We start from the raw sequence: 16,679 nt of genomic DNA, 5'->3' as shown, positions 1-16,679 counted from the left end.
CTCCGTGGCAATAGGTTCCAAGTTCTTCTTATAATCACAATACCTTTATAACCAGAAACACTTTTAAAATTCTGTATTGACAGGTAAAATCACCATACATTAGAGAATCATAAATTATAATAACAAACTCTCATTAAATTGAGATCTTTACCAATTTAAAACAATGATTAAAAGCTAGATGAAGCTTACCTTTGCCAACACTTCAAACAAATTTCCAAAAATGTAGGCTTATGTTTACTCACTTAAACTATTTTTTCTAAGAACATTTTGTAAGCTTCCACTTCTGTCCATATTATATATATAGTACTAACTTCACAACTACCTATATAAAGCTTTAGCCAGTGATAATTCAAAGTATTCTTATATAATCATTCTTGATAACTTCTTCCACTGCACCTCTCACTTTGTATGTCCTGGAGTTCTTCTGTCAAATTTTGCCTAGAATCTGACTGCATTCTCTCCATGTTTACCATCATCTTCCTGACCCAAGCCATTATCATCTCTTGCCTATAGGAAACTACAGCCTCATAACAGATACATACATTCCTTCCTTTCTATTTCTTTCATTCCCCCCCAAAATTCAAAATTAAATAAACAAACAAACACTATCTGGGCATTCTACCACCCACAAACCTTCAAAGGTTTCCCAGAGCATTTGGAATGGAATCCAAATTACGGGTACTTACAGCGGCCTAGGACACCTGGCATCGTCTGGGCCCACTGCCTTGAGCCTCCGCTTGCACTCACACCGCAAAGGAATCTTTAGTCAGAGGCCCTCCTCTCATCCAAGTACTAACCAGGCGCGACCCTGCTTAGCTTCCGAGATCAGACGAGATCGGGCGCGTTCAGGGTGGTATGGCCGTAGACAGAGGCCCTCCTACAAAGCGTCTCCTGGACTGAAACACTGCCTCTGTGGCGCTCTCCCATTCTTTGAGTCTCGTCTCAATGTTATTTGCCCAAACGGTGCCCACAATCTAAATTACATCCGTTTTATTATGTCGCCATCTTGTTGAACTATTTATCTTTTACTTTTTGATTGTCTATTTCCCCTTTCAGTCTGTCCATAAAAAGGAGAATATGTGTTGGTTTTGTTTACTGCTCAGGGCCAAGCTGTCAGTGACTGGCATATGATAAGCTTCCAATATAATAAACTTGGACCAATATATATTTACTGTATAATTTTGAAATAATGATACGGTGTATCTTTAAAAAAAAAACCAACTACGTTTATTTATTTATTTTTAAATCTAAGATTGGTACACTGACCGCTGTTCAGCTTTGAGTTTATTCCATTAGGGCCATGGTACAACTGCCCTACAGGGTTTCCTAGGCTGAAATCTTCATGGGAGCAGATCGCCAGGTCTCTTCTCTGGGAAGAACTCGGAAAGGAGCATGAGAATGGCGCTCCACCTCCAAGAACATAACCAACGTGGCTGAAAGGGGTGACCTGGTGGATGGGTCCCTATGCACACTCTCCGCCACAACGCAAAACATTTTAAAAGAAACAAAATATGTATGTATGAAATATAATTTTAAAGTTTAAACTAAAAGCTGACAGAATTAACAACTAAAAAATGAAAACACTTCTGTTTTCCTCCTATGCAATTATACCATGTTTATGAAAAGCTTCTTTGATGTACTTAGGTCATTTCTGAACGTCACCTCCATCTCTGTGTATGCCATATTTTATATCATTTACTTTTCTGCTGCTTGTTTTTTTTATAATACTAATGGTACAGGAAGGCTGTTTTAATCTAGGTCCTAAAACCTTAAATGGGTAGAGGCACTTAAATTAGAAGAAATAAATCAGGAAGCCATTTCCATGAGTAAAATGGAAGCTTTCTTAATACAGTAGGCTAAGTACATGCTTTTACATAATTTTCAAATAAAATGCTCAAAGGATGACATCATTGATGGAAAAAAAATGTAAGGGACAAATAATAGTAACCCCATTTGACTTCAAAATTATTCCACACTTAATTATGCAACCTTGATGAAAAATTGTTTTCTATGAAAAATGAAGGGAACAAACATTATTGTGTTTTCTCTTAGCATTGTTATTTTATTTTTACATACCTTTTTCAGTTGTATAGCTTCTTCCAGTTGTTTATATTCATCAGTAGCTTTTAAAATTTGTTGTTCTGCCTTTTCTATTTCATCATGAAGTTCTGATAGTCGTGTTTGTGCTATAATTTAAAAAGACAAGCTCAAATAGACACACAATAAAAAAAATTTTAATTCCGAAATTTCTACCAGTTTTTTCTTTGCAATCACCTGCCAACTCAATCCCCTTGTTATAGATCACAATAAAAGAATAACTTCTTTTATCATTTTTTCATCTCCGGAACAAATTTTCATGATATATTATAGTACTGCAATTGAGCTTTTAATTTGCAAAATTCTTAACATAAAAAAAGCCTATACTCTGGCAGGGACCAGACCAAATACAGGGACACATATAGTGGCCAAATGAAAAGGAGGTGGGGAAAGAAAAAAAAATAATAATAATAAAAGAAATGGGTAGCGGGACACAGGGCACTAACTCACCCAAAGGGAGGGTATTGTTTATATCTCCACAGGGAAAGAGGGGCCAGACTTCAACCCAGTGCTCCAAGATGTGAACGCAACATGCCGGCATAGAGTAGGGAACCAGTGGAGAGGTCTGAGGGCCAGTCCCAATCCCAACTACTAGGTGCACACCTGCCCCTCTCCCCAGAAAAATTTATATCAAAGGATGGCACTGAATTTGCAGCTCTGAGAGAGGGTCATATCTGATAGGAGCACACGGGAAAAGATGAAGGGGGAGGAGGAAAGAGTAGACTACAGCCTGGCCCACCAAGCCTTCAGAACGATGTTCCCGATTAGAGCAGTCAGTCCACAGAGAGGACCACATGGCCGGCCCCACTACGAGACATGATGCCCCTCACTGACCCATAGCCCTACAGGGGCAACACCGGAGACACAGTGTGGGAATTGTGCCCAATCTGATCCCGCCACATCGAGGAAAAACACTAAGGGGGTGCAACAGAACAGCAAGGGAATGGAGCAGGGAGGTCCCCAGGGAATGCTGAAGGTGGACTGTGGGGTGAGGGCATGGTGCCCCAACAGACTGGATTGGAAAACACTCCTAAAGGTCAACAAATAGTCCTTGAACTAACTACAAGCTTTTCTTTCTTGTTGTGTTTTATTTTTTTCGGTCATTGGTTTGTTGTTGTTGTATATTGTTGCTTGGTTTTGCTCTGTCTTGTTTTTGTGGATGTTATTATCTCCGCAGATCTGTCTAAATAAGATAGGCTGGATGAACAATCTAGAAGAGAAAACAATGGGACTGACAGTTCCGGGGAGGTGGGGAGAAAAGACAGTGGTGTTAAAAAACCCAGGGACAAGGGAAGAACAAGTGATCCAAATTGGTGGTGAAGAGGGTGTAGGAGGCCTAAATGAGGGGGGTAGTGCGAACTGGAGACCCAAAGCCCATTTGTAGGCCACTGGACATCACCTTATAGAAGGGTTTAGGGGAGGAGCCGAGCCAGTCAGGGTGCAATGTAGCAATGATGAAACATACAACTTTCCTCTAGTTCCTAAACGCTTCCTCCTCCCCCAATGATCCCAATTCTACCTTACAAATCTGGCTAGACCAGAGGATGTACACTGGTACAGATAGGAACTGGAAACGCAGGGAATCCAGGGCAGATGATCCCTTCAGGACTAGTGCTGAGAGTGGCAATACTGGGAGAGTGGAGGGAGGGTGGGTTGGAAAGGGGGAACCGATTACAAGGATCTACATGTGATGACCTCCCTGGGGGATGGACAACAGAAAAGTGGGTGAAGGGAGACGTCGGACAGGGCAAGATATGACAAAATAATAATTTATAAACTATCAAGGGTTCATGAGGGAGGGAGGAGCAGGGAGGGAGGGTGAAAATGAGGAACTGATGCCAGGGGTTTAGGTGGAGAGCAAATGTTTTGAAAATTATGAGGGCAATGAATGTACAGATGTGCTTTACACAATTGATGTATTATTGATTGTGGTAAGTGCTGTATGAGCCCCTAATAAAATGATTTTTTTAAAAGGCCTATACTCGACACTAGAGAACTGTTTTAAAAGAGCCAGCACTTTATTGGTAAAAATGGACTCAAGCATCACTAAGTTATAATTAGATTTAAGGTATTATAAAAAACCAAAAACCTGTGTTTGAGACAAATTCTTTTCTTTTTTTTTTTCACACTCCATCATCCAGGAGGCAAATTCTTTATGATTGGGTTCAATATCATGAAAATCATTGCTGAATATTTTATCCTAACTCGAGACAGCAGTTGTCTCGAATCTCTCCCTCTCTCTCTTTTTCTCCCCTACAAAACAAAGCCCCTGGAAGCTAGTCTGTACACACACCTGATTTGCTTGTCCCCTCCAGGGCCGTGCATAAAAATATGTGTAGTCAAGGGGAACTCAGCCTGCTCTCTCTCCACATCAACCTTTACTGATTTAGCTACTAACTAAGGGAAGGTGAATTGTTAATCTGATGGGTGAGTAATCTATGATTACTAGTGGGATGTACAGACTCGAGTTTGCAATCTCCCTCTTCCATATCCAGACAGAAGAATGGATAACTGGATTCGAAGTTAGTCAATGATACAGTGTCTACAGTGCTCTTGGCTTAACTTCCTCCTCCATTTGACACTGCTAGAAGGCAGTAAAGCCCCTAACTGATGAGGGCAGTTTGGGAGGACAAAGGGCAAGACGATGAAGTGGGGTGGGTCAGGAAGAGCAGGATGTCACCTTTCAGGATGTCACCTTTCAGTATCTGGTCCTGCTTATCCGGAGTCTCTCTATATGCATAACAACCGGTAAAGTATTTTACTTGCTTCAATTATTACTAATTCTTTCTATGTACAGCCACAGTGAAGAGGAGGGCCAGTTGGCAGGGCAGGAGTTAAGTATTCTTACAGCCCCGAGACAGGATCGTTAGCAAATGTACTGCCTAAAATCAACTCTAAATGGAATTATTTTTAAGATCCTTTCAGACTTCTCACGTACAACACAATCTATATTACAAACATGTTCTGCTGATTAAAAAAATTGTGACGTGGGGGATCCCAGCATCAATCTATCAATAAAGAAGAGGGGAAAAAAAGAATTGTGAAACAAAATTTACCTACATATGCAATCTTTTTATATTTAAAAAATCCAGAATAACTTTTTTTAACCTGCAATTATTCTTTTCCCTTTGTCTTCCAGTTGTACGTCCAGTGGCTGTCGGGCTTTCGAGCTAACATGCTTATTTTGAAAGGGTTCCCCTTCAGCTGGCTCCACCTTCCTGATGTGTACTTTTTGAGCGTTATCAACAAGGTAACTCTCTGTGGTGAACATATTTCTCTTGTATCTGGATTTACCAATGTACGGGCTTTCATCTGGAGCTTTATCAACTTCAACATACTGAAAGCAAAAGAAACAGATTTATGGTATAATAATTGACTTCAAAGCAATCAATGCTCTAATTCATTGGTGGAAAACAGATTACAGAATTGCCTGAATTGACAATAAATCCTATCCTATATGTCTAGAAATTCAAAAATACATAATCCTTTACTGTTAATAAGACAGGGTTTCCAAAAGTTCGCGGACAGATCTCATTATCTTTCAATTCCATTTTCCATGAACTTTTTGAAGATGCCTCATACATCTGGCAAAGAATTAGAACAAGAAATGGTCTTAGAAAGCATCCCTCTCCTCCAAAAGAGTGAAAAGCGTTGGCCTGACTGATTAAAGAACTGTCCACAACGATGCTTTTGAGCACTGCCTAATCTCTAAAATCAGAAATCTGGTGTTCATTTTGTTTTCTTGGCTGAAATAAGAAAAATCTCCGCCTGCTGCATGTTAAGCACTGAATGTTTAGATTCAGTGATTTCTGGTAACAGTGAGCAGGGTTCTCAGAAGTGGCTCCTGTGCAGGTCCCTTGGAGTGGCTCTCCTGGAGTCTGTCGGAATGCTGGTTGTAATATTAAGCCCAGTGATTACTGAGGCAACAGTGCAGCAGGAGGACGATTCTATGGCCACTAAAGTGGGAAGTTTGCTTTTTCTGGAAGTTTGAATTTAAGGGAGCTGCTCTATCACCACTCTTGAGCTTAGTAGCTGAAGCTTCGACAGCTGCTTTGGGTTATGATTATATACGTCTGTGATCTAACTCGGTGCTCTAACTCACAGAGTCTAAAGCATGCATGGATTCGACCGAACATAGTTTATTGCGCTGAAGCCTTATAATACAGAAAAGGAGTAGGTACTGATAAAAATCCCTCAAATGCTCCAACCCATGCACCCATGCTGTCTTTGAATTTCAGACTGCTAAAACATTACAACTCACCTCTGATGGATAATAATTTAGTGGCTCAAATTTAGCATCAATTTTATAAAAGGCCAATTCCTGCTCCAGCTCATACTGCTTCTGACATGCTCGTGATAGTTCCATGGTCTTCTGTTTGAGCTATTGACCCAATACAACACATAATGTCAGGGAGTTAGTGGAGAGGTCCAACCATGTGGCAAGTTCTAGTCATTGCTAAGACACATATTTTAAAATGCCACAGCAAATAATACAACATTCAAAACATTTTTCATTTAAAATTATTATAAGAAATGAAACAAAAAGTATACTTTAATAAGAGATCACATAGGAGACCTTTGAAGTGTGTATACTACGGTATTCCAGGATTTTTAAATCATTAAGTTGCTTTATCCAAACATGAAAATAACTCTGTATTAACTATTTCTAAGTAAACGGGTCTTTTAAATACCTGTGTCGTGATTTCCCAGTAATTAACTCTAATTTATTTAATGTACTCTGTGATTTTAAAAACTGCTGAAAATCAAGAGATTTCAATTTTGAAATCAACTAGAAAGGAATTATGCAGGGACAAGAAAAAAAGAAACTGGTTTGATTGTTGCATTTACTGGCGTCACAAATTTTGATGTTCAAAAGATTCTTTATAGGTGGCACAGGGTGTGAATAAGCTCAGTTAGGTCAAAATATGCTATAAAGTTAATTCTACTGTAATCACAACTTACTATTCTTAAATGTTTTTTAGAGCTTGGAAGACACACAAAAAATACAATCTAATCCTCTGAACTTATAAATAAGTTGATTTCCAGATTGGTGACATAATTTGTCAAAAGTTATATATGCGATTAGGGAAACAGGTTAAACATCTTACATATTAACTACTTTGCATTAACTACTGTATCAGTCCTCTGAGTCCATTTCAAAGGTCCACTAAGTGATTTACACCTTGTTTCGTGTTTATGTCCATGTCTGATAGTAGATACCAGACAAAGATCATGCAGAAAAAAAATTCATTAATATAAACACACACACACACAAATATAAAAACACAAGCTGAGAACAAAATATAAACAAGCATGTACATTTTACAACATCCAAAAAATTAAGGTCATGCATACTTGAGCTGACAGTCTCCTCCTGATTATCTGTCAAAATGGATAATGCCAGCCTGGCTAACAGGCAATGCTGACTGAGCAGTCACTGTGAAGCAGACACTGGGCCACGCATCTCCCATGCGCTAGTTGCTGACATCGGCACGACTGCACTGCAGGATAGTGAAAGCTGCACAGAGGGTTAAATTACCTGCCCAGCAGATAGCTGGTGGTAAAACATGGCAGCACTCCATTCCAAGGCTCTCGATTTCAAATCCAACCCTCTATTTACCATGCTGCCTCACGGTCCAGCTGTAGCACATTACCTACTGTCCAGCACATTACCTGCTCCCAGTGAGTGTCCACCCATCTTTGAGTCTCAAAAAAAGCAACTCACAATCTAATAGCATCAACTAATCCTGGGGCTTCTCTCCTTAAAGTGCTCTGGCATTCAGACCAAATGGATGGCATATGTGACTGGAAGCATGGATAATGGAGGCAAACAATATGAAACCCCCTGTGCTTCCCAAAGCACATCCGTGTCCTTCACAACACTTGGTGACACATATAATAAGTGCTCAATAGTTGCCAGCTGCAGAAATGCGTGACCAGTCAGAAGTCAAAGCACATGGAAAACAGGCTAGTTCAGTATCACCCTGGGTCATCACGCGTCAACTGCAGTTAATGTATTTATCAGCTGGGGAAATGTTATAAATTCTTTCCCCCACATTTAAATTCACTCTCAAAGTACACAACCATTAAAAAAAACACCACCCAAAATCAAAAATATAAACACAAGACGTTTCCCCAGAAGGCATTCCAGCTTCAAAACTTAAAATGTACACAAGCATATTAATATATGTTTTCATGCAAACCAAGACAAATACAATGTGCAGTTCAGCTCTGAACTGAGGCAACTACCTTTAAAGAAGAATAAAGTATCAGCAGAAAAGAGTCTGGAAGAAACCAAGACTAAAAAGGAGAAAGAATCAAATAGAGACCATTACCTGGTGAACTCTGAAAGAGCTGACCTGTGGTAACACATGCTGCAACATTGCATTTTACTGACAACCTACCTTATGAAGATCTAGTTATTAATATGTGCATTAATTACATTAAACATAGGTAATCAGAATTTAAAAACTAGGAGTTATAGATTTACCACCTCCCGCTATTTAATAATTTGTTTCTAATCATGTTCACATTCATTATCTCATTAAGCCGCCACAAGTCTAAGGCAGGCAGGCAGGATTGGTAAATCATACGCATTTTAAAAAGGAGGAAATGAAACATAGGCGTTAGATGACTTGCAAGAGAACTGCATATACTTACCCGTCACTTGCATTGGTTATAGCAAACATGCTAATTTTTCATACAAAAGAATGCTTAAATGGTTAACGATAAAATCAGCACAACAATATAAACAGTACAAACTGACATCTATAAAAGTAGTTAGGGGGGAAAATCCAAAACCTGACAATTTACAAGACATTTACTCATAGCAGAAACACAGCAACATTATAAATTAAAGAAGATGATGAGAGAAGTAGACAACTATAATTTTGGACTAACCCAAAGGCACAAGATATGACATTTTGCCCAAGTTTTAATGGGTTGAAAATGGGTTAAGCCAGGGAATCAGCATATGGAAAGTACACAGTTATTTAATCTTAGTATTAAAAGATGATCCTATATCCCCAAAAGACCTGCTAACTCTGTAAAGCTTATTAAATGTTTGTAAACATTTAATAACACTATAATAATTATTTTTGTATCTTAAACACAAATTTATGTGGGCATGAACTCATTATTAAAATTGATTGTTATGTTAGTCTACAATGGTTTATTTTCTCACCAATCCACTATTTTATTAATGGACTGCACAGAAGTATATAAGAAGGGTCCCTTCAAAATGTTCATAGGATCATGCAATTTTTCTACAAGCTTTTTAAAGCCCCTTCATAGAATCTAAAACCATGATATTCACTGGATTATTAACTGTATTAATATGGGCCTTCGGAATACAGCTAGAAAACTGTCCCTCAAGTAAGTAACTCACTCACTGCTGATGAGTCAATCCCAACTCGTGGCGACCCTACAGGGCAGGGTAGAACTGCTCCTGTGCGTTTCCAAGACTGCGACTCTTTATGGAGTTGAAAGCCTCCATTTTCTTCTGAGTGGCTGATGGATTCAAACTGCTAACCTTGAAGTTAACGGTCCAATGTGTAACCACTACACATGAAGGAATACCCAAGATGCAATTAATATTTAATAATAGAGTTGGGAAACTGTACTATTTTTCCACTATTCCCCTTTGTATAAATTACCTTTTTCTCAGGCAAACAAGAGCTCAAGAAGGAGGTAGTTAAGTAATGATATTTCAAGTTACAACTCCCCTTCTCGACTGTTGGCTCGCACATAAAGAATTCACAGATGGAATTCTTGTTAATAAAACGAGTGATAAAGTGGAATTCTCTTCGTCAACAAGGCAAGTAATTAAGCAAAACTGATAATTTTGAAAGGGAAACACAAAAGATGATAACTAAATATGAGACTCTATTAGTTCCAAAAGAAATTATTCTCTATAATTAGCTTAAAATAAGAAAGCTAGAGTGGGAGATACCAGTAATTCATTTTTCCTTCAGAGAAAGTAGCTGAACATTTTAATAAAATCTGCTTCTCTGGATAAGTGAGAATCTCTGGCCAAATGATTTTGATCTTCCCCCTCAAAACTCAAGCACAAGGGCAGCCTCTGTCTTTTTCTAATAATAATAATAATAAACAAAAAAGACCTCACTGCTATCGAGTCGATGCCAACCCATAGCAACCCCATAGGAAAAGGTAGGACCGCTCCTGGGAGTTTCCGAGGCTGTAACTGTTTTTTGTTTTTTCTGAGGCTGTAACTGTTAATGGTAGTAGAAAGTCCCACCTATCTCCCGCCAAGCCGCTGGTGGTTTTAAATTGCTCAACTGTAGTCACCACGCCACCAGGTCTGCATTGAAAAGTGACAGCAAAACACTGTAAGATCATCACATTTGATCTCAGGACAGCAATCAGAATTTTCTTCGTCATTCCTAAATGAAAATCAGTCTTCCTATAATTAGATTGACTATATCTTAATTATTCTAGTGTCTCTTCTATGAAAGAGCTCTTTGAAAACCTGAAGACAGTTGGCAAAGCTCATTGGGTCTCCTCTTCTTCAGCCTGGGCACCCTCAACTCTTTTGGTGATGTCTCACATGACATGGTCTCAAGAACACAGTCTACGTTTTAATATCTTTATTTCCTGTTTTAACCTAAAAGCCAAATTACATAAAATGTACACATTACAGACATGCACAATGGACTATTTGAATGTGCTCTGTAATTGCACTTCTCATAATTAACTACAGTTAAAAGAGTTTGGTACATATTCTCCATTTTTCTCCATACGCGCTTATGCAGTTTCTCATATTGGCTCATCCTAACATGCTGTTTTGCAGCTGACTTCCCCACGCCCATCGCTCACAAAACAATATGTATGATAGATCCTTCGACGTCTAGACAACCAGCTCAACTACCCTACCACAAGGATGTCCTCTAAGTTTCCCAGTTAAAGATTAGTTCTTTTCTTTTTTTCTTTTGCTCCTAGAAACAATGTTGTAGTGAATATCCTCCTAGAAATATGAGGGGGTACCCAAAACAGAAAATGCATTTTTCCATTCTGAAAATGCATTTTCATAATATGCCTTTTTCCCACTAGCCTCAGAAAGTTCTCTCTGGTCACGGTGTATTTTTTCATAAAAACAGTTTCGCTCAAACGTTTCTTGTGATGGCCAACGTAAGACAACAGTGGATGGCTGTAAAATTTTGTTTCCTACTCAGGAAAAATGCTGCAGAAACTTAGTGTGCAACCAAAAAGGCCTGATTTTTGGCTGACAGGGGACTGGTTTTGCCACCACGACAATGCATCTGCTCACGCAGCCATCTCATAGCACCAGTTTTTGGCTAAAAACAGCATGCTTCTCATGTTCCCAAAACTTTACTTACTAAAAAAAAACTTTACTTACTGACCTCCCTCCACGCGACTTCTTGTTTCCTCAAATACAGAGGAACGTGAAAGGACAGTGATTTGATGATGTAGAAGAGGTGAAGAAAACATGAGGGAGGTGTTGTCAACCATCCAAACAGATGAGTTTGACAAATGTTTCCAAAAATGGAGTCACAAATTTGTCAAATGTATTAAGTGTAATGTAGAGTACTGTGAAGGTGATAAGGTTGTTTTATAAAAAAATTTTTTAATTAAATACATAGCTTTCTTTTGGGGGATTCTGGGGTTTTGGGGTACCCCCTCATATGTATATAAGGGAATTTCAAAATGTTCATGGAAAATTTCCATTATCTTTTTATTCCATTTGTGTGATCTTTTATACATTCTTGCTAGCATCACTATAGAATATATTATTAGAAAGGGAATCTTTGAGACACTAAATAGATCTATGTAAGATTTGGATAATTTTTATCAAGTTGCCTTCTAAAAGGTTTTGCCAATGGTTATTCAGTCTCACCAAGCATACTGTTGCTTAAATTCAGAAACATCTAGTTACACGAAGTCTTACGACTCGTCATAGTGTGAAGCTTTGTCCTTCTCCTTTGTTTTGAACACCACACTTTGAAAAATGCAGCCCAAACTAGCCATTTGGGGTAGCCATACCAGACGGTACAGAGTCTACAACTTGTACTTTTGTATCTATTCTAGTAAACCTCATCTTCCCCATTCAATGGTCAGGACATGATATTTTCAACCTACGAACAAAGAATTCTTGATCTTAAAAGATTATTGCCAAGGCAATGAAAAATATGGACTCACCAATTCATTCTTTGTGTTCAGGTCACTCTCCAGCTCCTCATAGCTCTGTTTCTGTAACATGGCCTCCTCTTTTAATGATTTGTTCAGCATATCTTGATTTTTCATTTCCTCGAGGAACCTTGTATGTTTGCTCTTCAGCTCTTCTGTTTCTACCACCTTCTTTTCCAAGTCTCTTTCTAGTCTTTCTACCTCTTCTGCCAATAAAAAATTGTTTATATGCCATTATCTTTCCTAATTAAAGGGTTACAATATTTCTTAAATGAAACAAGTATAAGGGTAGTGTAAAAACAATTCGAAGAATAGTCTAGATAACAAATCTAAGAATAGTGTAAACGTAATTCTACTTAAAAAATTAGCCACTAGTTTAGGAAAAAGAGACTGTCTGGATTTAGAAACTGATTTACATTGAAAGGGTAGTAGGAAGTGGAAGGAAGTTCCACCTGGCCACCCAATGTCTTCCATTCATTCTTGAAGCCAGTATGCTCTAGCCTTTATTCCCACCACCTCTAAAGCTGATCCGAGCTCATCACCAGAGGTTGCCGCCTAAAGCACACTGCTCTGTGCTTATCGCACTCCTATCTCAGCAACACGTTCATCAGTTCCTCTTCTGAAACCGCTTCCTCCAAGCTGGTGCAGCTCACTACTTCCTGGTTTTCTCCTACTTGGAGGTCACTCTTTTGCAGTCTCCCTTACCGAGGCTCCTCCTCTTCTTCCCAACTCCCATCTGACTGAGTTTATCAATCTCCAGTGATGACTCAAACTTCTATCTCCAATTCAGATCTCTTGTCTGAGCTTCAGCAGTGGTGGGTCAGTGAGTGAATTCTCACCTTCCCTGCAGCAGAGTAGGCTTGATCCCAGTCACCATCCCCCTACATGCAACCACCGCCTATTTGTCAGTGCAGGTTTACATGATGCTACAAGACAGAGCAGGTTTTTGCAGAACTTGCAGAATGAAACAGATCAGACCAAAAATTTTTAAAAAGGCTTGGTAATCTACTTCCAATAATCAGTTAACAAATACCCTATGCATCTCAAGAGTCCGATCCACAGCTACTCATGGGATGGTGCAGAACTTGGCAGCATGGAGTTACCGTGACTTAGGGATACTTCATCACCGTCAACAACTTGGCATTTCTATTTAGTTGCCTCACAGACATTTTAAATTTCATATCCAAAACAAAACTCTGAATTCTCCTATTTCTACATGCAGTACAGTGATTTAATATGCCCCTTCTAGCCATATATTGTCTTATAACTCCAATAAAATGATTGGGGAGAACTATGCAAATAAGGCATATACAGGCATCAAAACGTCTACTACTGCAAATAAAGTGCATCCAGGGAATTGGTTAGTTCATAGTCTTGCTGGTGTGATGATGGTGAGGCAGCTGTGAAACTGATCAGGGGCGTGCTCTACCACCAGCTCCCTGACAGCAGTTATAGAGGAAGATGTGGAGAAGGGGATGTTGTATGAATATCCTCCATAAGTATGTATGCTGAAAACACCAAAGAATGGTGGGAAGCAACAGCAAGAGTGAGGACAGCACTAGACACCAGGTCCAAGAGACTAGCGCAAGATGGCTAGGGTGGGGCTTGCTGACGCACAAAGCTGTGAGCTATAACATACGTCTGAGCAAGCCCCAGCCAGGCCCAGCAGCCACCGGTGAAGAGAAACAGTCTTGATGAGTGAACTATATCCTGAGATGTTCCTCTTATTTCTTAGTTGATCCTGATCCCCAGCAGTATCGTTCCTTCCCTCATAAACCACTTAACTCTAAGTATAGTTCGTGAACTCTGTGAGCTGTACTAGCAAAGTACCAACACAGAGACACAAGAATGGGGGAAAGCTGGTGTCCAGGATGCTAAAGCAGTACAGCAGTTTGTACACATGGGACAGCTTTAACCTCCACAGCACAAGAAATAGTCTGTACTGATTCTTAGTTTTTTTAATGATTCATTTACCATTAATGACTATCATTATCTAGGCACTCATTCCCTGAAGCGTGAGACTTACCCAATTCATTAGGACGTGCTCCTTACTTTCCCTCCAAGATGGATCTAAAAGATTCCCTATTTCCTCCACAGCCAAGTCTAACCCCTAAGTACAAACCACCAACATGTCTAGCCTGGATGATTGCTATAGCTCCCAACAGCTCTCTTCATCTCCCTTTTTGCCCTACTCTATCGTCTATCTGCCTTCTGCATCAAAAGTGAACTTCCCAATACATAAACTCACTATGCTCCACCCTGCTTAAAAATGACCAATGGCTTCCCACCACACGGAAAAAGAAGTCCATCCGCCAAGACCCCTCATTAGCTTGCTCCCAGCATTTTCTTGAGCCACCCTCCAGTCACACTGGTCTTCATCCAGGCCCTTGAACTCTTCCCAACCTCACAGCGCACACTGCTGTTTCTCGCTGATGGCACCCTACACAGAGCTAATTCTTCCTTTCCTTTGCCTTGGGTTGATGAACAATTCCTCAGAGGGGCATTCTTTTACATTTGCCCTAAAAAGAGGCTCCCCTCTGCTATCTCATTTAGATGCACTTGCTTTTCATCTGTCTTCTCCCCCTACATTATAACTGTGTGAAGACCAGCACCATATTTGTGTTCAATGTTACATCCTTGCTGGCAAATACAATGCGTGGCTCATAGCACTGCTCAATAAATATTTGCTGAATGAATTCATTTATGGTATCATTTGCCATGCAAACTTTAATAGCATATAGATTCACAATACAATGTTTTTCTCGATAACTTCTGAAAGAACAAACTCCTCCCCCACTTACACTAGGTTCTTTTAAAAATGCACCTTACCTAAACTGAATCTCTCAAAAGCCTCCTGTCTGTCCTGAGTGGTTACTGGCCGACCTTCCAAACTTTCCAGTGAACGGAGGTGGAAAATGGTAAACTGCTGGTAATGAGGAAGAGCCACAACTGGATTTTCAATTAGGACCAGAGAAGTCAAATCTTGAAGTGGTTTCAACTTGCTTACATTCTGGAGCTGAAGAGATACATATCATTAGTAAAATATAATTTAAACCATAAAGAACCTACTTGTACTCAAGTATAAGACAAGTTTTTTCAGCACATTTTTAATGTAGTTTTTGAAGTAAAATTAGGTGCCTTGGCTGATATTCAGGTCGGCTTATACTCAAATATATAGGGTAGGAAATGGCTCTTTACATAGCAAGGAACTGACTCATGAAACCCGAACTGACTCATGAAACCCTTTAGTAGTGGGGGTGGGGAAAGGGACAGAGAGGGAAAACATCGTTTTTTAATAATCTACAATGTCAGTGCACTAAGAAGCATTTTTCATAATTATTTCATTTGTGTAATGTATTCGTATGGTGTAAGTATTATCTTAATTTTGCAGATAAAAAAACTGAGGCTTAAAGAAGTTAAGAAACTTGTAAAAGCCCAGAATTATGTAAATTAATGACATATTAATTTAATTCAGGTCTGTATAATTCTAAACCTATGGCCTTTTCATTGTAACGACTGGATAAATGAAAAATATAGATGGCTGTAAAACAAGATTTAAGAATAAAGGTATGCAGAGATACCCACAGTTTTTAAGCTAATAATGAGCTTAACAAAAATCGCTCTCACATCTTGGCCCATTCACAGGACATAGGCTAAACAGAACCTGGATCTGGCCTCTAACAGAAGACAGCAAATCCTTATTCTAACTTCTTCTTAAGAATGTTCTAATCCATAATCCTTAATGAAATCTGGAAGGATGAGTTCTGAAAAAAGCATATGCCACCACGGGAGAGGGGAACACAGCCTCCACAGGTGGATTCCGCCAACTCTTGGGGGGAAAGTGATGTATTTCTGTTTATCCAAAGAGGGGTTTTAAAAGGCTGGTAAACACTTTCTAAATAATGAGTAAGATGAATCTCTCCTAAGTGAATATACATCACTCATACTGATGCCAACGTTAGCAATAAATGGGCAGGAAAAAGTCAGACAAAATGAGTAACAAGGAAAAATAGCTCTTGACCTCTCAGGACCAATCATGAGAACAGAGATATCGGGAGGGGAAGGAGAAGGTAGGGGAGAAAGAGGAAACTGACTACAATGATCTACATATAAACCCTTTCTAGGATGGACAACAAAAAAGTAGGTGAAGGGAGACAGCGGTCAGTGTAAGACATGGGGAGAAAAAGTTTTTGTAAATTATCCAGGGTTCATGAGGGAGGGTGGGGGGGAATAAGGAGGAGCTGATACTAAAGGCTCAAGTAGAAAGACGATGTTTTGAAAATAATGATGGCAACATATGTACAAATATGCTTGACACAATGGATGGATGTTTGGATTGTATTACAGAGCTGTAAGAGCCCCAATAAAATGATTTAAAAAAAGAAAAACAATTCTTGAACGACTTCTCTATTACCATT

The 16,679-nt window shown here is 39.3% G+C and overlaps 1 protein-coding gene across 3 annotated transcripts in view; it reads right to left on the bottom strand.

The window, feature by feature from the left end:
* CNTRL (centriolin) overlaps positions 1-16,679 on the bottom strand; it is a 92,607-nt gene that overhangs the window by 67,411 nt on the left and 8,517 nt on the right. For all 3 annotated transcript variants that reach the window (XM_075560421.1, XM_075560422.1, XM_075560424.1), the window contains exons 6-10: positions 15,091-15,277; positions 12,274-12,467; positions 6,359-6,478; positions 5,206-5,434; positions 2,077-2,186 (exon numbers count right to left, since the gene is read on the bottom strand). In XM_075560421.1, coding sequence (XP_075416536.1) covers positions 2,077-2,186; positions 5,206-5,434; positions 6,359-6,478; positions 12,274-12,467; positions 15,091-15,277 — 840 coding nt within the window. The remainder of the gene's footprint in view (positions 1-2,076; positions 2,187-5,205; positions 5,435-6,358; positions 6,479-12,273; positions 12,468-15,090; positions 15,278-16,679) is intronic.

Source organism: Tenrec ecaudatus, chromosome 10, assembly GCF_050624435.1.
Source record: "Tenrec ecaudatus isolate mTenEca1 chromosome 10, mTenEca1.hap1, whole genome shotgun sequence".
Taxonomy (NCBI): Eukaryota; Metazoa; Chordata; class Mammalia; order Afrosoricida; family Tenrecidae; genus Tenrec; species Tenrec ecaudatus.
The sequence above is the reverse complement of the archived record's forward strand: the minus strand, read 5'-3'. Positions and strand labels throughout refer to the sequence as shown.